The sequence below is a fragment of the Sinohyriopsis cumingii genome, unplaced genomic scaffold, assembly GCF_028554795.1.
Source record: "Sinohyriopsis cumingii isolate HCF-2022 unplaced genomic scaffold, ASM2855479v2 utg001505l, whole genome shotgun sequence".
Classification (NCBI taxonomy): Eukaryota; Metazoa; Mollusca; class Bivalvia; order Unionida; family Unionidae; genus Sinohyriopsis; species Sinohyriopsis cumingii.
Genome location: NW_028316006.1, coordinates 188,313 through 213,634, shown reverse-complemented (window position 1 = coordinate 213,634; position 25,322 = coordinate 188,313). Strand labels below are relative to the sequence as shown.

General features: G+C 33.6%; 2 protein-coding genes across 3 annotated transcripts in view; one reads left to right on the top strand and one right to left on the bottom strand.

The window, feature by feature from the left end:
• LOC149772431 (uncharacterized) overlaps nt 1–1,027 on the bottom strand; it is a 46,525-nt gene extending 45,498 nt beyond the window's left edge. Inside the window, exon 1 of one of the 2 annotated variants that reach the window (XM_089947824.1) lies at nt 869–1,027. In XM_089947824.1, coding sequence (XP_089803950.1) covers nt 869–991 — 123 coding nt within the window. In that variant the 5' untranslated portion in view covers nt 992–1,027. The remainder of the gene's footprint in view (nt 1–868) is intronic. The other variant, XM_089947825.1, reaches the window with a different exon arrangement.
• A 237-nt stretch (nt 1,028–1,264) lies between these two features.
• Nucleotides 1,265–25,322, top strand: part of LOC149772430 (partitioning defective protein 6-like) — a 41,492-nt gene continuing 17,434 nt past the window's right edge. Inside the window, exons 1-2 of the mRNA XM_089947806.1 lie at nt 1,265–1,422; nt 19,230–19,452. Coding sequence (XP_089803932.1) covers nt 1,360–1,422; nt 19,230–19,452 — 286 coding nt within the window. The 5' untranslated portion in view covers nt 1,265–1,359. The remainder of the gene's footprint in view (nt 1,423–19,229; nt 19,453–25,322) is intronic.

The following is a 25,322-nucleotide window of genomic DNA, read 5'->3' as shown; positions in this document are numbered from 1 at the left end:
GGCACATTTCCCCAAAATTTCCTTTTATATACCATATACATATGTAAATCATGCCTCAAGAACAGTCTGTTTATATTCACTAGTGACTGTTTGAAGAATTCACCCCACCCCTACCTCCAAAAAAAACAATTCCATTACCGGGTGTGTATTCAATATATACACTGTACACAAAAATGCTCACTTTTTGAGTGTGTGTGTGTGTGTGATTCGGATTTTTAACGTAGCTTTAACAATTCTTCAGTCATATTGCTACGATGTCTACAGTGTGACAATTTATAGTGATGTCTAGCACTGGGGCATCATGCTGCAGACATGTAGCATGATGTCCCACCCAGTCACATTATCCTGACACCAGGCCAACCAGTCCTAACACTAACCTCTTAATGCTGAGCGCCAAGCGAGGCAGCTGTTAGTCTTTGGTATGACTCGGCCGGGGATCGAACCCACGACCTCCCGCTTCCGAGGCGGACGCTCTAGCTCACTTTTTGAAGAAAACGTTATGTTAGCAGCCAATATGACAAGTTGTTTTTGCACTTGCTGTGTGCAAATTCCATGAAAAGGATTATAGTTTTTGTTAATATATGGTTTCTGATGCTATGATCTTCACAAAATACCAGATTTATGAGCGCGTGATGAAATTTTTAATTTGACCAGTTATCTCTAAATAATCGAAAACACATGACCAGATTTGAAACGTCAACATAGCTTCATCGAAGTCACTAAAGATCAATCGAGCATTAAATACATAGATATTATTATATATCTTCACTGGCATTAGTTATCAAAAAGGTTTTTTTCGGGGTGGTGGGAGCACACAAGAATATATTGTACAACAATCGGGCTGTGACATAAGTAGGTTTACACATACACGAATAACTTTCAATGCACGCGATTGTTTTCCTTTTTTCCTTGAAAATGTGCTATCTGTATTAATTATATATGCAACAATCCACTGCTTGAGCTGACGTGCGCTAGCTCTTTTCTTATACATTTTAAAATTTAATTTTGCTATTAGTCGTTTCTTTCACCCGCCATCTAAATTATAATCTCTAAACCAAAACATACAGTTTTTAAAGATTTTCACCTATTATTCATCAATCAATTATTTTTAGGCTACATTTTCATTATATTTATATAAAGCATATTTTAATATAGTATCACTATTCTCAGTAATAAGCAAAAACAGATTTTGTTTAAATAGTTGACAAGAAATTGAGATTATAAAGACACCAGATGTGATGACGTCATCAGTATGTGTATTCTAGCACTGTTTTGACTAAACAGGGAACGAAAGAAGGAATTTGGGATAAAAGCAAATGTGTTGTGGCCGCCCTGAATTAGGGCTAGATGTAACTCAAAATGTCCAAGAATTCCAAAAGTTCACTTCGATTGGATAATGGGATTATAGAAGTGAAAAGCAAGGTAAGATGGAGACTAAGAGTGGTCAGGTGTAGCGTTGCAGACTGAAGCCAGGTGATAGGTGTCCCATATTTTAGGTCGTCCTCCCAAACATAGCACAGCAAGCTGCCTACAGACTGCATGATGAAGAAAGTTTGGCTGACACATCTTTAGTTAAATTACTGTGTGGACAATGGTCAGCTTAGCACGCTTCGATGCTTTTTAGATTAATGAGTAAAACAGCATTTACAGACTTGCGATCACGTTCAATATTTGCTACATACATGACTCTATCAGACTGTAACCAGTCCGCTTTAGTAGACTACGAATAATGGGTTAATGCGAATGAATCATGTACCTGTGGATGGATTGGATTACATACAAGATCAAATATATAATGTTTGTAGCATGACATCACAATTCATAAGAATAAACCATATAATTTGACTATCTGTTCACTAAATGATCAACTTTAAAAACTAAGATTCTTAAATATTTGACCCCACTAATGACAGCCATCCACACTTAAAGATGAGATACTGGTTAGTTTGTACCCATCAGCATTCAGCAAGTCAGTTTGTATGACATAATGCTGTTTTGGTTTGTCATTTTCTTTAATATGAATGCCTGACACTTGTGAATTTTGAACCACTGGAATAGTATGCTTTCATAATGTGCCTACTATAATTTTAAATGAAAAACAAAACAAAATGAAACAATCATATTCCTTAAATGTCTCTGGAATTTGAATATTAAAATAGTTATTTGGTTACAATGCACAAATTTAAAAATCCTATTCAAACTCCGGAACATCATTACATAATTTGCATATAAAACTGCTACATTGGATAGGCTACATTAAATTCATACAGAACGGTTGTCATAAATGTGCTCAAAGATGAACATCACTTTATCATTCATTATAAAAGTTATCTTCTGCTTGGAATTTAATTGATTGCCAATTTTGGGTTAGGCTAAATACAATATGTACAGATTCATCAGATGATTAAACTGATAGCATAGTCTTGTAGGCAGAAATCTATGTAATCTTACATGCAGAGCATTTATCTTGAGGTCAGATTTAATGAATCCATGTCAGTATAACTGCTAATACATTGTAAATTTAAACTGGATTTTTAACATGACAGAACTTGAGAAAAGAATTCGATTTACTGGGTATTTAATCCAGTTTGGAACAAATGCATTTATGAAAATTTTGTTGTGTATTTTTTCAAGATAAAAAAAATTACACTAAGAGTCGCATTCTTAATCATTAAGATTTTTAAACATGACTTTGTGAATATGTAAATGAGTTAGTAACCCAACAAAAAGTTTCAGCACCCCCAAAAAAGTGTTTCTTAATGCACTGGTTTTAAAATTAGGATAGTTATAAAAAAAATATATTATAATAATTAGTATAATATAATGTACTATATTATGCCTCAAGTACTGTGCAAAAACTGACTCAGTTAGACATACAGATACATTTCTGGATATTTTTTTTTACAATTTCTTTTATGGGAAGGGGAGTATTAAGGTTAGCAGTGGAAAACATAAATGGTTGGCTGATCCAGAACATATATTTTTGGCCTTATTATGTTTTTGGTTACTTGGCTGCATTTGAGTGAATATTTTCATGGTGATCATTTAGTATCATTTCAAATTGCACAGAACAACTGAAATGTAAACCAGTTGCTTTGTTTAAATTGAGAGAAAACACCTTAAAAAACATGGACTGTGCTTACATCAGGCACAATCCACTGAGAACTTTTTACTAAATCCATAAAATTAAACTGTTTTGTGTAAATTTATTATATTTAAAATTTGAGCGCTGTTCGTATGTCATTGAGACAAGGTGAGCACACAACTTGAATGGACTGATAAATAAGGAATTTTCCAGTGCCGGTCCGTGTTTGCACAAATATCTTTAACTCAAATACACCTGTAATGGCTTCCCTCTGGTACATAGTCATACTTTCAATGTTAAACTTACAAAGTATCCTTTTTAGGTCAATTGTAACCACGGTTTTTGGCAGATGTACAATGCATCACGCTATTGGTTACTTAGCATTATATACTGAGGGAGGCAATAGATGAAATCCAATTGATGTTGCTAGGTCAAAGCACTGATGTAGCTGTTCGACCTGTCAAGTTGTAGATAGGGTTATCAGAACCTTGGCTAGCAAAGATGCAGTTTTGTGACATTCTCAAAATGAGCTTGTGAAAGATTTGCTTTCATGTCTGTCACTGATTTCAAGGAGACTATATGATAATTATTAATAATATGACTTGTGAGATAATTTTATATTGGAAATAAAATGTAATCATCTCAAATGATTAGCCACCAGGAAATCTTGCACACACAGGTGATATTTATCATCTGTTAGTTATATGATTATTACATGAACCCAATAATATTCACCATTTTAAATCATTTAACAAATAATTAAATAAATGTAAATGTTGTCAAATCATTCTCATAAATCAGCATGTCAAATATTGTTTGGATGCATCTGACAGATTTAAAGGTAACAATTGGATGATATGGAAGTGAAAGTAGACTTGTGAGTGGACACAACACTCCCCAGGGGAAAAGCAAAGGTTGAATTCATGCATATTGGAATATTTGTATGAAGGACTTATTTTGTTTTGTTCCTGCTGGATGGATACTTAAAGCTGCTTGAATAATTGATATTTAAGTGGACACATAGATAAAAGGAATTTTTTTTCTCTCAGTATATTGTGACATATTTAAAATTAAGTTAGTATGGTTCTGTTCTTGGCTGATTAATTTTTAAGATTATTGTCTTTTTTCCACATATCTCTCTCTCTCTCCTTAAAACTTTCCAAAACCCTTTTCCACTTATCCATTCATCTACCTATTTGCATACCTGTATGTATCTTCTTACTATATCTGCATTAAAATGTGTTCTTTTTTCTGCCTCTTCATATCTGTATGCATTTACTATTTTGATATACCGTATATCTTTTTGGATAACTTCAATTATCAAAATATGGTTCTAAGGTGCACACAAAGGTAAATTTAAAGAAAAGTTCTCTTTTTGTAAAATAAATGTACTGTGACTTCCTTTAAACATTCTATATTTTATTTTACCATATTTTTTCACATTAGCTGTGATATTTGTTATACTTAACTCATTCAGCCCTAATCCTGCCTGTAGGCGTGATGAGGCTGTACCCTACTTCCGAGCTCTGCAGCATCATGGTCATTTAAGATACACCAAAGTGGGTGGTATTACAAAAAAGCAGACAGATATAGCTCTACAATAATACCAAACAATCTGGATGTTCTAGTTGCACTACAAAATACAGAGGAGAAAACCTAATTTTTATGACCCTGGTTTTTTTTCCACTCAAAATTTGATTGTGGTCCTAGTAAGATTTTGTGCCCGGATTTGAGACCTTTTGGCCTCAGATCCAAGGCAGACTGGTCTGAACTGCACACAGACAGGTAACCTTTGCAAAAACTAGGATAAGGTGGGCATTTGGAATGAAGTCTGGTCTCCATATGAAAATGATGGGTCCATTGATCAAAGAAAAAAGAAAAAAAGAACTCCAACTTTTACCCTTCTGCTCATGCGCAAAGAAAATAACCAATGGAAAATGATGTTTCTAATACAACTAGGCATTAGTCTAATGGAAAATCTGTTGAAAGTCAGTGTATTACTATGTATTCAGAAATAGCCCCCAAAATGTCTTTCCTACTCGCATTTCAAGCGAAAACAAGAAAAACCTCCAGGGTAAAATGAGTTAAGGCATATTTGAAGAAGAAAAAAACCCAAGGATGAGTTTAATTTCCAAGTGAGCTTGCTTGAGGCAGTCTGACTTTTTATAAAATTTGTAAAGCCATGAACAGTGGAAGGCATGTACTGTTAAGGGAAATCGGTAACTCCTGAAGGGCAGGATTAACGTTTGCAACATGGTCAGTTTTGATGAAAAATGCTGCTAGAATGAAATATTTATAGATATGGTGGATATCTTAAAATTGATAATCAACATACATTTCTCATGTTTGAGAGTTTGTATGAAAATCCGCTTTCTGCAGTACTTAAAAATGTGTGCTTGACTTTGGTTGCAGTTTACAAGTGAATTCTTTGCTTGAAAAATGAATTGGATGGCATATTACTTGCCCATATTTGTTTTTGAAAAACAAAATCTTACACCTTGTTTGGTCTGTATTAAACCTCATTATATGCATGTGTGTTTTAACCAGCTTTTAATTTTTTTTACATTAAATCTTGCACAATGGAACATGCCCTATCAAGGTTCCACAACAACTACATGTATAATGTACACCATATGGTCAGTAGTACAAATTAAGGTAATAAACATAAACATGGTCAGCAGTACAAATTAAGGTACTGTACATAATAAATATCAGTAGTACAAATTAAGGTACTGTTTATAATCTGGGCACTCAGACAAATTAAGATATGAGTATCATTTACCTAAGCCTGTTTGAACGAGAAATTATCCAAACTCACCTGAACGTGTCATGTTATCACATAATTGGTGAATTCATTATACAGTACTATATTGGTGCTTGCGATCATCAGAATCAACAAAGAGCAATGAAAAGTGCAAGATGCCTGTTAATTTCAAGGAAGTGATTCAGATTTGGGGGACAGTTCACAGACTTATGGATGACTACTAGTGGTATGCATTTTTCACATCAAAACAAATGATAAGAGACAGTCTGAATTATCATATGACAGAAATGTTCAGTTTTACCATTGAATCAGATATTTAAATTTTAAAGAAAACAAAGACATAGGCAGCTTCAGATATTTCAGTGGTGTGGAGAACAGTTTATGAACAAGATCTAGCGTGCGAAATTCCATAATGCATCCTTTTTTTCTGGAACGCCAAAAATAAAATATGTGAATTGCTCGGAAAATTGTAGTCCCAACCGAGTCACACATACTGGCCATTTCAATGTGTTGATATTTCCTTTAAAAAAAATCATTTGGTTCTGTACTAGTCTATACCCAAATAAAACTGTGTTCTACTTTGTGGGAAATAAACATCACATGCGATCCAGTTTAATTCCTATTTTGTAAGTAATACATTATTCAGAACTTGTACAGTACATGTATGTACAAGACACATTTTTTTCTTCAAGTTACATCTATCTGCTAATGTTATGCTGTAATTAGTTATGGTTGCCGACTTTATGCGTCACTGCTTACAAATTTGATATTAAATTAACAGTTATTAGGGTTAGGGCCCCAAATTAAAATGCAGGGAGCCCCATAGCAGTCTCTCTTTTCTGTAGATGCATTCACACATATTGTAATCAGTAGAGTTCTGCAAGCTTTACGTGTGAATGGATGCCATTTGATGGGTGAGTTGCTCATTACATGTAAAGGTACCTTTTAAATGTTGTATTATTTTAAATCTAATTTCAGAGGAATTATTGCTTTGTTTCATCCTTGTTAAATCAATACTACAGCATATCCATGTAACCATGATAGCTCAAGAACACTACAAAATATTCTGATGCAACTTTGTGTTCCACTTTGTATCACAGAAATGACTTTTATGGATTTTCTCAGTTCTGCAGCCATTACACATAATTGGATGCCATTTAATAGATGATTTGCATATTGCATATATAAACTAACTTGTTAAAGTTTTTGTCTTTTGAGTTCCAATAAAAATGTTGCTCATTTTTTATCAGTATGACGTCGCTACTACAGCTGAACCTTGTAACCAGCATACACATGGGCTCTGACTGACCAGAACCATTCAAAATTTTCTAATACAATTTGATATTTTCATGTCTCATGTCCCTAGAGTTATCTTTTATGGGTTTTCTTTCATCAACTCCATTTTGGATAGAGTTATGGCCCTTGATATTTAACTTTCATATTTTCTCATCAGCTTTTGCTTGCATCCAGCATAGTTAAATAAAACATTCAATATATTCTGAAGCAATTTGGTATGAACATTTTCTTATATATTTAAATGTATGTTGTTTGGGGATAGTCTCATTTATATTTAAATGTACTTTATCTGGGGATACTATCATTAATAGTTAAATGTACATTATTTGGGGATAGTGTCAGTTATATCTAAATGTACATTATCTGGGGATAGTCTCGCTTGGAACAGCTATGGCCTGCTAATTACTTGTTTTCCTATCGTTTTCCTCTTGGGGGCCCCAGTAGCAAAGTGGTAAACAGAACTCACCTTTACAGATCACTCATACATCTCACTTACGTCCATGCAAGTTCGAGTCTCAGTTTGACCAAAGTGGTTGTGTGAGAAGGTTTGCCAGTAGCTGTCAGTGGTTCTTCCGGCACCAAATATATTGTCTGCCATGTATTGCTTACGATGAGCAGAAAAATGTAATTAAACCCTACAAAACCAAACAAAATCTTGTCTTACTCAAGATAACTTCACCAAATGAAGATGTTACCAGACTGAGGTCCAAGATGAATGCCGTGACAACCATCTATGAAATCTTGTTATTCTTTTTTCTCCTAAATGGAACGTCATATTGACATGAGGTTTTTACCAGTAGACTTCCTAGTTGAATCTAAATGGAAAGTCATATTGACATGAGGTTTTTACCAGTAGACTTCCAAGTTGAATCTAAATGGAAAGTCATATTGACATGAGGTTTTTACCAGTAGACTTCCTAGTTGAATCTAAATGGAAAGTCATATTGACTTGAGGTTTTTACCAGTAGACTTCCTAGTTGAATCTAAATGGAAAGTCATATTGACGTGAGGTTTTTACCAGTAGACTTCCTAGTTGAATCTAAATGAAAATGGTTCTGCCTGGACATCCAGTATGGCCACTGCAGCCATCTTGAAAATCTTATTTGAGCTAATCCTCCTGAGTGGATAGTCATAGTGGTTCACTACAGATGTTGTGAACTTTTGAGAGAGTGACAAGTGTACGGTGAAAATGTTTATATTGGCAACATGCACAGTGCAGTGAACATTGGTATACCTCTTTGATACTTTTGTGGCAAAATTATGTTAGATATTGTATTTGTGTATATTGAATATGATCTGAACACACAGCTAAAGAAAATGAATGCTCCCATATGTTAAACAAATCAGCTTGAATTAGTCTAAAGTATGCCACCATTTTTTTATTTGACTCGCCAAAGACGAATCGGGGAAGAATGGTCTTGTCTGTTTCAGTATTGCCAATTTACCCCACAGGGGTTTGTTATGTCATGTATAACATATCATAACATGAAAAATGGCAAAAACCCCAGGACAAGAACAATGACAGCAAGTAAGACTACTGGTGTTGCTGAGATTATATCGAGGGTGGGGATGGAGGGGCAATATATCTGGAGCATGGAATCAACCCTATATACAAGCTTGGTTTAAATGTGAACTTACTGAAGTAAATAAACTCACCTTTGTTCGCAGAAGAATGTAGACATAAACCAGTCTCCCCAACTGACAGAACTTTATCCAACCACAGCATATCTATGCGGTAAATATGTGATGCACGTCCGACTCAAAAAGAGATTTGTTTACGTCTTCTGTACAGTCAAATGTTCCAAATCAAATACTGTAAATAGCCAGTCACAAATACATTACAGTAAATATGTGTATTTCTGCATCCAGTAATATTCTTTTCTCAAAAATATCGCAACAGTGTGATGTTCAGTTGTGGTGTGGAATTTCAACGTAAACACTGGCACTGTTGTGTAGACCAACTGAAACCTGTACTGTGCACCATATCAAACAATGTGGCATCACACGCATTGGACATTTTGTGTTGACAAATGTTTTGTCTTTTGTAAAATGTTCTGTTTATTTGGATGGCTGCTTATTCTTTAATTTATAGTTAGCAAACTGTATAATATACTTTTACTATTTCAACTTTTTTGGGGACTATTTTTTATGTACATTAAATGAAAGGTACAGTGTCTGTTGGAATGAACAAAATTATTCATCCTTCTTTTGATCTAAATAATTTCTACAGAAATAAAACTGATCTCAAATGGGTAATGATTTAATAGTAAATGTATAAAACTCATTAAATAATGTCCAGCTTTTGCTCACATAGGCTCGCAAAAGCTGGTCATTATTCAACTCATTTCATAAATTCAGTATTAAATCATTACCCATTTGAGATCCTCTATGGGTTGTTTTCACAGACGTCACAATTGAGTATGCAAATACTCACAATGCAACGTGCACGCACCTTGTGCCACCATCTTGAGTCTCTAACAAACCTTTGTCAACAATAGTCATCATGTATATTCAAGATAATAATCTGATTTAACTGTCGATACATAGATTATACTTAAAATTAAGTGCCATATAGCACGAAAATAAAAATGAAGCTGGAAGTTCCCTTGCTTATATCGAAAGACAGAATAGTGAAGTTTAACTGTAATCGTCCATATTGCTATGAAATAGAAATGCGGTTATTTTTTTTTTACAAACAGACAATATTGACATTTTTAAAGTGTTTTGTATCATATCTCTAAGCTTGTCATCTTGAAAGAGTATTTCCGGACAATGATTTTGGGGATACAGTATCAGTTACAAATTAAAATTTCATAGCATGTGTTTTATGCCAGAACTTTTACGTACAAATACTTTTCGCGTCAACAGGTGTTTGTGCCACAGACAGTTGACAAACCAATTTAATTAGTATGGTCAGATATTGTATTTGTGGTGGAGATGATGGACGTAGGATGATAATGAATGAAAGCGATAACCATTCAAAGAAGTTTCATCTTCAGTGTGTTCAAACGAAACACGTGCCTAACAGAACATGACTTTGTGTTGAATGTCAAAACGAAGTTTTCCTGAAATGCTTTTAGAAATATGAAATTATATATTAACAATTAGCTTTTTAACTTAACGATAACCAAATTGATTTCAGCCCACGAAAATTGAAAATCATTACATGTTTCTACTTGTTTGTGTATCCATTAGTGTATGTGTTTGTTTATTGATCGATCTATTTGTTTATGAAAGAATAACAAAGATAGTTGAAATTTAAATGTTTTACTTGAAGAAAGCAAGTAGAAAAGTCACGCATTCGGTCTCGTGCGGTTGACAGGCACAACAGAATGAGTTATATTATTATATTCTTACTCACAAAATGAGACGTGCCTTCTTAATTATGCGGGAAGAACAATGTTATTAGGTGCTGGTTTGCGGGGCTAGGTACTCAAAATATTGTACATACTTTGATTCATACACTTCATTGACTTGGTATGCTTGTAGATTTTTGGTAATACACATACATACATAATAACATTGGTTCATACATTTCAGGTTATAGAGGAAAAAAGGGTATGCCTGTTGTTTATACATTCCTAAACCTTATTTTGGAAGTCAGGTAATCCTTCCTCATGCTCAGGTGTTTTAAGTTCTAGCCAAGGGATTTGTCTGCAGGGCATAGAACAAAAGAAATCTTTATTGATAACAATCTGCACCATGTCTTTGTGTAGTCATTACATCTATAGGACATGTGCCTGTAGGACATGTACAAAATATTTGGTATGTTTTACATGTCTTCATGCAGTACTTGATAATGTAGGATGTGTACTAAATATTTGCTACTCATTACAAGAGCTGTAGAAGGACTGAACACCACATAACATATTTGTGTTATTCATTCTTTGATATACTGTGTAATAAAGAGGCAACAGAAATATTTGATCTCACCTTAAGACAAAGCTCAAAATAGGATGGAATATATGAATTCTGTGAATTTGATATGTCTAAATACCTCACATGGACGTTGTATTGACCCCAACAGATAGGCTAAAATGCCTAAATACCCCACATGGATGTTGTATTGACCCCGACAGATGGGCTGAAATTCCTAAAGAGCCCACCACGTGGACATTATATTTTCCCCTACAGATAGACTGAAAGACATCATGAATGTTCAGAGGGACTAAATTAAGATATGTATATATACTCACATGTATGGAAAAGCTATTTTACACCATGTGAAAAATAGTTTTTTATATGTGAAATAATGGCTTATTGGAAATACTTTTTTACTAAGTAAAAGCAAATTAAATGCATGATCAACAATGGTTATCTTTCCCATTTTGTAGTTATTGTCTAAATTCATTTGATATTATTAATGCTATTCTTTTGTTTTTATTGTATGGAGTATTCAAGCAATACATATTTGTCATTCAATCCCACATCATTCCCATCCCCAATACAGAGTTCCTTCCTGGCATAAAGTGCATAAGACTTTGTAACAATTAAACATTGTAACATGATTCCACCACAGATTGTAAAACTCAATAAGATATTTCCATACTTGATTTGTCATCTTGATCTAAGATTCAACTGCTTCTATAGAACCCACATACCATATATATATATATATATATATATATATATATATATATATATATATATATATATATATGTATATGCTCATAGTTTAAATGAACTGCACAGATGCAGATCCGCCATTGTATAATGCTTAGGCAGGTGGGTTCTATGCAGATTGTTAGGATTAATCCTGTAGAACAAGAAAAACAATATATACCCTGACCTTCCATCACATTATGCTTGGTAACTTAGGGTCTATGTTGTTTGTAGTTGGACTGAACTTACAAGCAGGTGTATATGGTATATCAATGTGTGAAATGCTTCCTTTACCTGATACACAATGTACCTAATACTGTTTGAGCTGTATAAAACAAAATTAATGATGGAAAGAACTATATATGGATAAATAGATGTATGGGTCCATATAATCTCTTTTACCTCTTTTAACAATTATGAAAACATTACCCCAGGTGGCAAAATGGTCTAAGGTGCTCGCCTTTGCAGGTCACCAACATCTCACTTAATGCCTGCATGGGTTCAATTCAAAGGCTTGGCCAGCATGGGTATGTGAGGAATTTTGCTAGTAGCTTCCCTGTTGGTCACTGATTCATCCAGGTGCTTCCTCTAACAGATATACTTGACAACATGTATAGTCTTTCATGTGCTGAAAAATGATGTTAAGCCCAAAACAACGACAACAATAGTGAAAACTGTCTACATTTAAAGGTAGTCATACGTGTATTATTCCCACAACAAATACCATAATAAAGATACTTCACAGCTGTTTCCATAGTGGAAATACAGAGAATATCAACAAAATTTAGTGTAAGCTTTTACTTCTGCTTTCAGTTTCATCTTGTTCTATTTGTCCAAAAACAGGGCCCCAGGTGATCAAGTTGTTTAAAGCTCTCGCCTTTACAAATCACTGACATCTCAGTTCTATTCATGTGGGTTAGAGTCTTGGGCTCAGCCAACTTTGAGTGTGCTATAAAGTTTGCCAGTAGCTTCCAGTGGGTCAGTGGTTCTTCCAAGTGTTATTCCCAGGTTCTTCCTTCAGCAGAAATACTGGCCACCATATATATATCACATGCTGAAAAAATATCATTAAAACCACAGTTGCCCCAAAAATTAAAGCAGTGTTGTAGCTAAATTATGTCATTTCTATTTAAAGCAACATGGTTGTTTCCTAACTTAGCATACTATGTGTCATAATTTAGAACGTGGACAAGAAGAGATATAAATTTTAGACATTTGTTTGGCTACTAGATAAAATTCAGACAAAGTTAACTTATTTTCAGTCATATTTATAGCAAAGTAAATTAAAGGTTTTATAAGAATAGTAATCTCCCTTTACCTTCAGGAGCAAAAATCAGGAAATTTATTTCCGTCTTTGGTAGCTACAGCAACAAAAAAAGACTTAGTAAAGAGTTTATTCCAAAAGAATGAATTTGTAACATGCCATAAATAATGTATAGTAATTCAATTTAAAGTATAATAATTTTTAAAATTACTTTGTAGTTTAGAAGCAGTTGTTGTCAAGTAATTAGAACTCACATGCAGTAATTATCACTTACATCAAATAATTACCACTTACATCAAATAATTACCACTTACATCAAATAATTGTTGAGACTTGGCAGTTCTTTTTTTTTAAAATAAAAAATGTAAGATGTTGTTACTTGTAAATTAATTAGTAATTTTCTTCCGCTTCTGTAAATAAGTATACATGTCTTAATTAGTAACTACATAGAAATTTTTAAATCCTAATATATTAATTTTCAATACATATCCAGTAAGTATCAATCAGGACTAGTATTCTTACTTTTGATTATTGATTGTTTTAAAAAAAAAAGTAAAATCTTATTACTAGTAAATGACTTACTTGAATTTTTTTTCTGGTTGACTTTATATGTAGCTTGTAGATATGGTTTGTTGAGGAAACAAAAAGAGTATGTTATTATGTCAGTTCTTTATATAAATTAAACACATTCCTGTAAGATAATATTTCCCAAACTTATAACATTCATGTATCCCATTTGCGACATTGGTCTTATCAAGGTACTGCTTCTCCCAGTGCTGTAGCATTTTGTATTTTTAGTGCAGATTTTTAGTGATTTCTTTTCTGTCGCTTACCACCTGAAACCATTTTTTATTTACCATCGGATATACAAGTGGCACACTTTGAGAAACACTCCTGTAAATCATAAATTGAAGTCTATATTTTTCAATCACATGTCCATGACCTGATGTTCTTTAAGGTCACTCAAAAAGGTTTGTCTGCAGGACATAGAATAAAGACATAGAATAAAGAAATCTATATTGTCTTCAAGCCATAGAACAAAGAAAACTATATTGTCTGCAGGACACTGAACAAAGAAAAATATATTGATAACATACTGCAGCCATAGAGCAAAGAAATCAGCATTATTTGTATATGAGGATTTAACAGAGCTGTTAATGTGTTATTTGCTAGATGATGTTGAGGTAATGAAAGTTAAGAGCCATTCCTAAGGTCACTCTGATGCAGTCCACCAAGGTTGACTTTGGCTTGTATTGCACATGCAAGCCTTAAATTACAAACTGAACTACTTGGCTCCCAGCCAACAGAAACCTGATATTTATATTAGTGAAAACAATACACACAAAATGCCCTGAATTACTGTAAGGATGAAAAAAGGCACACATTATTTCGGTTTCGAATTTTGAAGGCTAGGACTTCAAATTATAGTGAAAACCCTAAGGAGAGATTTTTCATTTAATGTCTAATAATGTATGTTTGGTTGTTATCGAGATACACCCTGAAAACCTAATAATGTTTCACAATTTGTAGTTAAGTACTTTTGCAAGAAAGATTGTATGATGCCTAAGATAATCTTGATCATTTCTAGGCTGTTTTAATCAGAATTCTTCTAGTCCCAGATATATTTAGTCATTCCATTCTCTTTTCACCAAGTTCCTGAATCATCTAGGGCTTATTTCAAATTATTTATATGGTACATATGAGCAAGAGATAACTTTGTATCATGGGTGTTGTATCATCAGAATAGTGTGTGTGATCTGGATTTTTAATGTAGCTTTAACAATTTTTCAAGTTGAGCATTGTATAATATTGTTACAGATATCTGTATTATATACTAATTATAATGTAGTTTTATTTAAGTCATTTGGGTTTATGATATAATTTCATTCTTTAAATTCAGTGGCTGGCTTGTGTTAGAGTAAAAGTACATGCTTATTCTAAAACAGACATTGACCTGTTGGATTATGTGAAATTATTCAAGGACTTGAACATTTAAATAATTCTGTTGGATTATGTGAAATTATTCAAGGACTTGAACATTTGAATAATTCTGTTGGATTATGTGAAATGTTTAAGGACTTCTGTGGTATTCTACTTCCATGAAATTTACCTTGAAGTAAAAGCTTTTGGATTTAGAACTGTGATTCTTCATTGGTGCTAGCACATAAACACATTAGAATCTTCACTGGGAATACATTTGGACAGTTTCCAGGTTAATGTGAAATTGATAGTACAATTTAAGATAATATTCTAGGAATTCATACACTGTAAGTTATTTTTAATTTTTTCACTTTCTTTGATTTTATCTTTTAGGGAAACACATTTATAGTTTGGAAAATTGTATGCTTGTTGGGTTTTACCTTATTTTGTTACTTAGTTTAAAGCCCCTAGTTGTAACAGTATATACATTGTCTGTAGCATTGATACAGATGTACAGTATACACATTGTCTGTAGCATTGATACAGATGTACAGTATACACATTGTCTGTAGCATTGATACAGATGTACAGTATATGCATTGTCTGTAGCATTGATACAAATGTACAGTATATGCATTGACTGTAGCATTGATACAGATGTACAGTATATGCATTGTCTGTAGCATTGATACAGATGTACAGTATATACATTGACTGTAGCATTGATACACATGTACAGTATACGCATTGACTGTAGCATTGATACACATGTACAGTATACACATTGTAACATTGATACAAATGTAGTGGCTTATATACAAATTAAACAATGACATGTTGATCAATGTGCACTATGCAAAATCATTTTCTAGAATTTCCTTGTCTGCTAAAATAACTGCCACCCCTTATGAACCTTTATAATCTGTTCAAGTTTAGAAATTGTACAAAATGTGGTGGTTGCTATGCAGTCATGACCTTTTGTGTTTTTGATAAGAAAGTGTTAACCAACTACATCAAAGAGAACTTTACGTATCCAGAGAATCATCTGACACACTGTGGTACTAATTCCAAATCATATAGGACCAATATTTGGTGCAGAGATGTTTAATACTTTCTCAAGAATATATATATATATATATATATATATATATATATATATATATGTGTGTGTGTGTGTGTGTGTGTGTGTGTGTGTGTGTGTGTGTGTGTGCATGGTCAAGAAGAATTACTGAGGGACCTGTGATTTTTGTCAGATCCCTGTCTACATGATATAATCCAAAATCCCCATAAAATCTAACCAATTGCTTTGGACTAGCACCTTAAGTAAATCTTGACTGAAATCTAGGAAGTTCCATAATTTTAGTTGACACCTCATCATTGAGAGTTTCAGACTTGGCTTTCCACTCTCATTAAGATTGAAAATTTCTGTAAATAATAATAATAGTAATAATAATAATAATAATAATAATAACACTTTATTTATAGAAGGTAGCACATTTAATCAAAAACTATTCCCCAATGATGCCATCTTAAAAGTATAACGGAATGGTCTGATGTTTGTCAACATAGTTTCAAAACAAGCGGCCTTTGAATCAATAGTCTGTGTATAAATATTGTAACTTATGTCCTAAAACATACAAATATTACTCTGCCCATAGAATAGATGGACTTTTAATTTTGAGCATTGGCTTTTCATTTTTCGTAAATTTTATTAAAGGGCCCAAGTATCATGATCTACCATATTTAAGTCAGTTTCCTTTTAAATCTACACTGACTACAGAATTAACAGTTGTATTACCATATTTAAGTCAGTTTCCTTTTAAATCTACACTGGCTACAGAATTAACTGTTGTATTACCATATTTAAGTCAGTTTCCTTTTAAATCTACACTGGCTACAGAATTAACTGTTGTATTACCATATTTAAGTCAGTTTCCTTTTAAATCTACACTGGCTACAGAATTAACAGTTGTATTACCATATTTAAGTCAGTTTCCTTTTAAAATTACACTGACTACAGAATTAACAGTTGTATTACCATATTTAAGTCAGTTTCCTTTTAAATCTACACTGGCTACAGAATTAACAGCTGTATTACCATATTTAAGTCAGTTTTCTTTTAAATCTACACTGGCTACAGAATTAACAGTTGTATTACCATATTTAAGTCAGTTTCCTTTTAAATCTACACTGGCTACAGAATTAACAGTTGTATTACCATATTTAAGTCAGTTTCCTTTTAAATCTACACTGGCTACAGAATTAACAGTTGTATTACCATATTTCTCATGATAAGTTCAAGTAGCAAACCAAATGCAATTTTTTCAGTGAAAGAGATATGGATATTGCCTTATCATGTTAGAGTTAAATCATAAAAAATTAGGTTGCGAGCAGTGATAGCAAAGTGATTCATTTTTACAAACCACAATATTCTTACCATTTAGATGAAAATGTCATTTTATAATAAAAGCACTGAAAGAGCATATTACCTGTTATTTAAAGAAAAATCCTTTAACTTTCCAAACCATCATAGGAAATCATCTTAATTTGCATTGTGGTTACTGGGTAATAAAATTCATACCTTCACAGGTAAGGGTTGTCGATCTTGGAATGAATTTCACTTAAAAAAATATTTATTTTGAAGAATAACTTGGCATTCAGAATAATCTCAGTTAATGTATATTTACATAATAGGTTAGGAACTTTCAAGCACTGCAGTTTATTCCATGCAAGTTTTCAGTACCAAACTTCACAACCAAGATTGGTTGATTTCTTCAGCTGCAAAGATTTTAAATTAAAAGCAGTATTTTCAGAGTTGTTGCACTTGAATAATTTTTCTGTTCATTCTGACATTTCAAATAATTATTTTGCAAGAATATATTTGATTTACCTTTTCAAAAAGTACATAAACTTCAACACAAATAGTGATGTTGGAAAATATTACATATTTACCCTTGCATCATAAACCCTACATGTGTATAGCATATGCCACGTTCTTGTTATATTCCTAATTGACCAGTGTGTGCAAGCTAATTTCAGTATGTACAGAAACATTATGTTATTAGTCCTGGCCCATTGTATTTGATATCAGACACTCTCCTGTTGCCCTTATCTGACAACACTTGCAGAGAAGAGACTAAGCAGGATAGTCACCTGTTATGTAGGAATTTACACTTAGTGTAAGAATGTAGTATGTTCCACAACAAGGCATTGGTATACACTGCAATAAAGATATCTTAAGTAACAACATTAAAAGATGAGAGATTTGTTTCTCACCTCACCTTCTACAACCCTTCTTCTTTGAAAGAACCAGTAAATATCTGTATCCAGTGTGTGCATGCCAATAAAAGAAGAAAAAGAAATAGGCATTTTTGTCACAGAATATAATAGGTATTTTTTGTACATATGGATTGTGTCATTTTGTCCCATCACTTTCCAAAAAAGGTGCATGGATAATAAGGCTGGTTGGTGCTATAACTTCCTTAGTATTTGACACATTTGACCTGAAAGATAGACTTCATTTATCTCATGGATTTTAAAAAAAAGCTGCACTATTAGCAAATTTTTCTGTTCTGGATCAGACTTGTAATCAGGTATTTTTGTTCTTAATACATGTACCTTCCTTTCTCAGAAATTTTTCTTTTCAAATTTACACAAGTTTGATTTGATGCCATATACTCACGTACAAGTTGGGTCCAACTGCACACAACATAGACCCTGATTTCTGCCATGATGCACTGGCAGAGCAGGTTCTGTTTTGTTTACTGGTATTTACAGATATTGCATAGCAAACTATATAGTTTTGCATCTGTCAGCACATTATGAGATCTGGGTCTCTGGAGTTTGCAAAATGTGATTTTATTTAGAATAAAATATAAACATTACTTGGGCTTTTCTGCATTGAGTTGTCATCTTTTTATTGAACTCTAGTTCATTGATATGTGGTATCTTTAAATCCTAAAGAGAACTTATGAAATGTCAAGTCTTCTAGATGTTGTGAAATGTCAAGTCTTCTAGATGTTGTGAAATGTCAAGTCTTCTAGATCTTATGAAATGTCAAGTCTTCTAGATCTTATGAAATGTCAAGTCTTCTAGATCTTAGGAAATGTGAAGTCTTTTAGATCTTAGGAAATGTGAAGTCTTTTAGATGTTATGAAATCTCAAGCCTTCTAGATATACATTGATGTCTACATCACTTGTCCATCATTAACCATTTTTCTTCTTCTTATCATTCATTCATTTTGTACTGGATATTAATAATGTATATATTTTCTGACTGATCATATCTCTTCTTTCAGTTTGATGCTGAATTTAGAAGGTTTGCTTGGGACAGAACAAAAGACAGCCCGTTTGAAAACTTCAGCATTACAGTGTGCAAGTTACATCACCTAGAAATCATTCCTTTTGTTATAACCTACACCGATGTTCATGGAGACCTATTACCAATCAATAATGATGACAATTTCCACCATGCTCTCGACACGACCAAAACAATACTCAGGATTATCATACAGAAAAAAGGTACAAGGATATGCTTTTTACATGATGATAGTCAACACACTTCAGGGTTTAATCTTTGGTTGCATTTTTGCACCAAGCATGCAAACATAGTTTATTGCAGGCCCACTCAAATATGAAAGACATGACCATCAAGCACTATGTGAAATTAATTGGCACAAATTTCATACTTCTCTCTGCTGGTCATGTTACTGGTTGTGTATATGTGCCCTTGACTTACAGAGACTGATGGTTTAGCAAGACTGGTTACACTTCCTTATGCTAGAGAATTCAAATTTGACATAATGATAAATGATATCCATTCACCCCACATATGAATGTTCTCTTAGGTTGACAACAATTTGTATAAAATCACCAAAATATGAATTTAAATTTAATGAGTACCATTTTGGTACCCTGGTCTGTAAATTCCTGTCCAAAATGCTAGTGGTAACCCACTCCCATCCCCTCATCTGCTGAACATACATCTATAGAGAAGTGATAAATTCTGCCAGATTAGTGTTTTTAGCTCACCAATCATTAAGGTCAAGTGAGTCTATTACATGGTACAGCATCAGTCACCTGTCACCACTTGCCACTTATGACTGACTGCCATTACTAAAAATAGAAGTACCATCACATGAACTTTTCTCAGACAGCACTTAACAGAATTTGACCAAAATTTGACCAAAAACATTTTACTTGAAATCCTTTCAATTTTCATACACCCACCATAAGGCATAGCATCATATGTTATGTCCATTAGTCTGCCTGTCAGGTTTTCCAGTTGTTACCATTTTTGTTTCCACACAGTAACTTGACTGGCTTGCAGTAGGGGTAAGGAAGAAACCCAGTGATTATGGTGTCAAAAGGTCATAGGTCATTGTCACTGACCAAAAGAAGAAATTGTTTGATGCAGAATAATGAGTTCTGCATTGTCTTCATTTACCAGCCAGCACTTGGGGTAAGGAAAAAGCTTATCGATTTGGGGGTGGCAAAATTAAAGATCAAGGTACCTTTGACTGAAAGAAGAAAAATGATTTCTGCACATTAACATTAGTTCTGCATCACATACTTGGACCAGACATTGCAAATGACTTGCACTTGGGACAAGAGAAAAGCTTATCTACGTTGATGTCAAATGGTCAAAGGTTGAGGTTAACCGAATGAAGAAAAGGTTTTCAACTCAGTAACATTGGTTCAACATCACAAGTGTATACCAGACATTATGAATGGCTTGTGCTCATGTTATGAAGAAACTTATTGAATTTGAGGTCAAAGGGTCGAAGGTCAGGGGCACAATGAAAGAAAGAAAGTTGTTCTGCAAAAATATTTAAGTTATATAGAGGACTATTAAATATGGATTAGATGTATACTGTGACAATTATGCTTCTCATATTTACAATTGATGCTGATCCATCACCAAATATGGTTGATGTTGCTGCAAATAAAAAAAAAATCATTGAACCATCTTAATCTGCTAAACAGAATTTGGCAGAATTTGACAAAAAAGTATCCAGGCACAAAGGCCCTTAAATTATGTTAAATGGTGCTGATCCACACTCAAACGTAGTTTCTTTTACCAACAAGAGTTCCAGGTGGACCTGCTAGTGCTCAACTGGATTATGCAACTCGACAATTACCATTTCTGTAGACAGTTATCTAGCATTGTAAGAACACAACTCTATGAGAACTGTGAACCAGACTTTATACAATGTTGATTTTACCCATTTTACTATACAGTCTGGTAAAAATTATTTTCAAAGATAATGTCATAAATATTGTATATAGTCTCTTGGTCATAACCGATGATATAAACCTATTTACCAGGTTTTCTAGACAATAGGATGAGAAATATAGTCTCTTAATCAAGAGAGGTAATGATCTTACCCACTCTGATGTAAGATTTTCTCTTTATACCACACCCCCCCCCCCCCAAGAGGATAGAGGTATACTGGAGTCAGGAGAAAGAATAGGTTTGTTCCAGACTGGACAGAGTAATTATATTTTGCAAATATTGCTGAAACTTGCAGGAACACTTGAAATATTCTGCCATCACTTGGTGACAGAAAAAAAATATGTAATTGAATTGATTCTGAGTTAAATTTATTGAGTTAATGCCGGAATTTTGGAGATTGTGGAACTCTTCAGTCAGTTGAGACTTAATTGCTGTATGAATCACCCAGGAGCTTGCTCTAAATATATTTGTTTAGTCAATTCACACACTCAGGTGATTGAATTAGTCAAATAGAATGGTTATCCCACAGTCCACTACAAATCGGTATCTTTAATTATCTTGAAGATAAAGACACCAGTCAAGCATCAAATTGTACCAGCTCATCGTCTGCAATATGTGATCTCAGTAAATGCTAAAATAAAATATTAAAGCATATCTTTGCTTTGTTATGTAAATATAATGAAAATGTTTTATGACAGATCTTTGCTTATTATTTGATAGATCACACTGGGAACACATCATTAAACATTACTGAGAATAGTAACCATTGACATTACCAGCTTTGTTGTAAACTTTGCTATCAAACCTTGTTAAAAATACAGAAATCTATCTGCCAGGTCAATTTTTAATGCAGAATCTCACATTCCCATGACATTGACTTTATTTAATATACAGTCCATAGTCAGTTTACAATGAAAGCATATGTCAAGCAAGACATAAGCAGGAATCAGAGAACCGCTCATCCTCTCATCCTGACCATGTAAAAAAAAATTGTGCCAAGGAAAATGTGACAAAATAATTTGTCCCCAGGTTGATTAGATGCATATTGAGATCATTAGACTATCTGTGTGCATTTTGTAAACATAAAAAGTTCTGAAGTTCACTTGCTTAACATCTGACGTATGTCAATTACAGATTACGTTTGCTTATTTTGCCTACTGTCAACCCAGAACATGTTACAAAGGAAGCTGACTTTGGTTTTTATACAGGCCCCTGATGCAAACTGATTAAAAAAAAAGAACTATGGCCATTTCCTCCCCACCCTTTTCTATGGATGGATTTCATTGGATAGAAGTAGATAGTTTTCTGTGGATGGATTTCATTTTGGATAGAAGTAGATAGTTTTCTATGGATTGATTTCATTGGGATAGAAGTAGATAGTTTTCTATGGATGGATTTCATTGGGATAAAGTAGATAGTTTTCTATGGATGGATTTCATTGGATAGAAGTAGATAGTTTTCTATGGATGGATTCCATTGGGATAGAAGTAGATAGTTTTCTATGGATGGATTTCATTGGATAGAAGTAGATAGTTTTCTATGGATGGATTCCATTGGGATAGAAGTAGATAGTTTTCTATGGATGGATTCCATTGGGATAGAAGTAGATAGTTTTCTATGGATGGATTTCATTGGGATAGAAGTAGATAGTTTTCTATAGATGGATTTCATTGGATAGAAGTAGATAGTTGTCTATGGATGGATTTCATTGGATAGAAGTAGATAGTTTTCTATGGATGGATTTCATTGGGATAGAAGTAGATAGTTTTCTATGGAAGGATTTCATTGGGATTGAAATCTGTAGAGTTTTCTATGGATGGTATTCAATCGATAGCAACATCTAGGAGTTTTCAATGGATGGATTTCATTGGCATAGAAACATATTTATCATTATTTAAATTTTTGCAAAATTAATTATTAGTTTAAGATGCCACCGAGGTAGCTCATCCAAGATCAAAGATTAAAAATGATTCAGTTTTGATTGGAAACATTTTGCTGTGTTTAAACTTTTTAATCATTTATTAGGAAGACATATTATAATGAGATTTGAAAGAGGAGATTGTCAGAAAGTGCAGACTTTGGGGGAGGCACAGGTAAACAAATATGGATTGGAATCTAATTATAGCCACTGATAACAGATGTAAAAGTCCTGACACCTTGGGAGTTCACCTCTACCTGGCTTGAAAGGTGTGGTACTTAAGTAGATCTAAATCACCAATATTATGGCTCCAACATACATTTATATATCAAAGTTTTTATTATTGTTAAAGCCAGTTGTTTTTATTTCTCCTGTGGAAATTAAAAGATGATTAGAAACTTGATGAAATATAAGTGATGAATTGTAGTGGATGATAATCATAAAACTGTATAGGACAGGTGATAAGAGCTTAATATTGGTTCACAGGTGGGGGTTGCCTTTTCACCTAGGTCTTGGATAAATTAATCTGGCTACAGGATATAGACCATAAAGCGGTGCTAGGCTGTAAGATGGCAGCATGATAGGTGTATTATAATTATTCTGGAATACCTTGGATCAGCTAAGGATATCAATTAGTGGTGATATAATTGATGAATCAATTAAATTTATAATGACTAACATTACGATTGGTATAGATATAGATCTTCCTGGTCTTCTTGACTTTTGCAGTATGGGTCACTTGAACAAGTCTGGAAATCATTTTTATATTATGATTCTTATGCAAAACATACTGAAGATTTTTTATTTAATAATATTGCATGGGTTTTATGGAAGTTATATAATCCTTGCAATTAAAGGAAGCCTTCTAATAGTTGATTATATTTTGTTTTTAATTGGTCATTTATCTATGCAGCAGTGTGCATTCTATTTTTCACTTGCTCTCTCTCTTGTGATAGGGTTTTGGTAGTTCTGTTATTAGTAGAATGCACATACATATTTTGGTCACATCATGTATCAGGATTCATACAGCCTGAACACAAACACAGCTAATAGTGGAAGAAAGAATTTTGCCATAAAGTTCATAATCTTATCTTCATTTTTTTATGATGCAATTGATATTTTGGTAGAGCATTGAACTTGTAATTCAAGGGTCATGGGTCCAACACCCACACAGATAAGGTTGGCTGACTGTTTTATTTTTTGGAAAGACGCTTAGCTTTCATTTCCTAGGCATGATATAACCAATGATGTGTTACAAGTGTGATAATAACACCAACAAAAACAAAACTTATGTGATCATACATGTAAAATTTCACCATTCTGAAGTACATTGAGTGCTTTGGTTTCTTCACTTCTTTGATAGCGTGGGAAACATGGGGATCTTCTCCCATTTGATTGCAAGGAGGGATGGGGTTTTTCTCCATTTGACAGCATGGAGACATAAGGATCTTCTCCCGTTTTATAGCATGGGAGATAGGGATCTTTGTCGGTAACATCATCACTGGCAGTGACATATCCCCTTTTATAGCATTGGAGACATGGAAATTATTTTATTTGCAATATCAACATTGACACTGGCATTGCGTCTTTGATAGCATGGGAAACATAACTTATTAGCTTTGTACGACTCAGTCTCAGGTCTACTCCCAGCTTCCTGTAAGTGCAAGATTGTATGATCCTACATTTTGTATATATTTTGTATTTTTATGTCTTGCCACATTGATATTGTTGCCCTGGCTTTATTTTTCCTTCCTTTCAAATGTCCATCTGTCTGACATTTAGGTTAAGTTTTGAATTGATATCATATTCTTCAGTAATTTGGGCCATGGAGTCATGCTTGGTATGTAGATGAGTCTTGCTAAGAACAATACTATTCTGCCAAAAGTATGTCACTCTGACTTGCATTTCAAGCTTTGGTGATTGTGTGGAATTTATGTCAGTTTCACAGGCATTGTTGGCCACAGTTGTGCATGTTATACAGATCTGTCTTGTGTGCAGTATATCTGATGAAAAGTAGGTCACTGTGACCTGCTTTTCAGATTTCACTGATGCTCATTACCTTTTGCGGAGATGCTGCCATTTTGCATAGTTGTGTGAATTGTTCAAAATTTGTACAAATTCTCACACTTGGAGACCAGTGATGCATGAGAACTCCTGGAAATTCGTTTTAAACTGTGCATATGAAACTGTACAATGCACAGTATATAACTTTATTCTGCCATTCACCAATAATGTGTT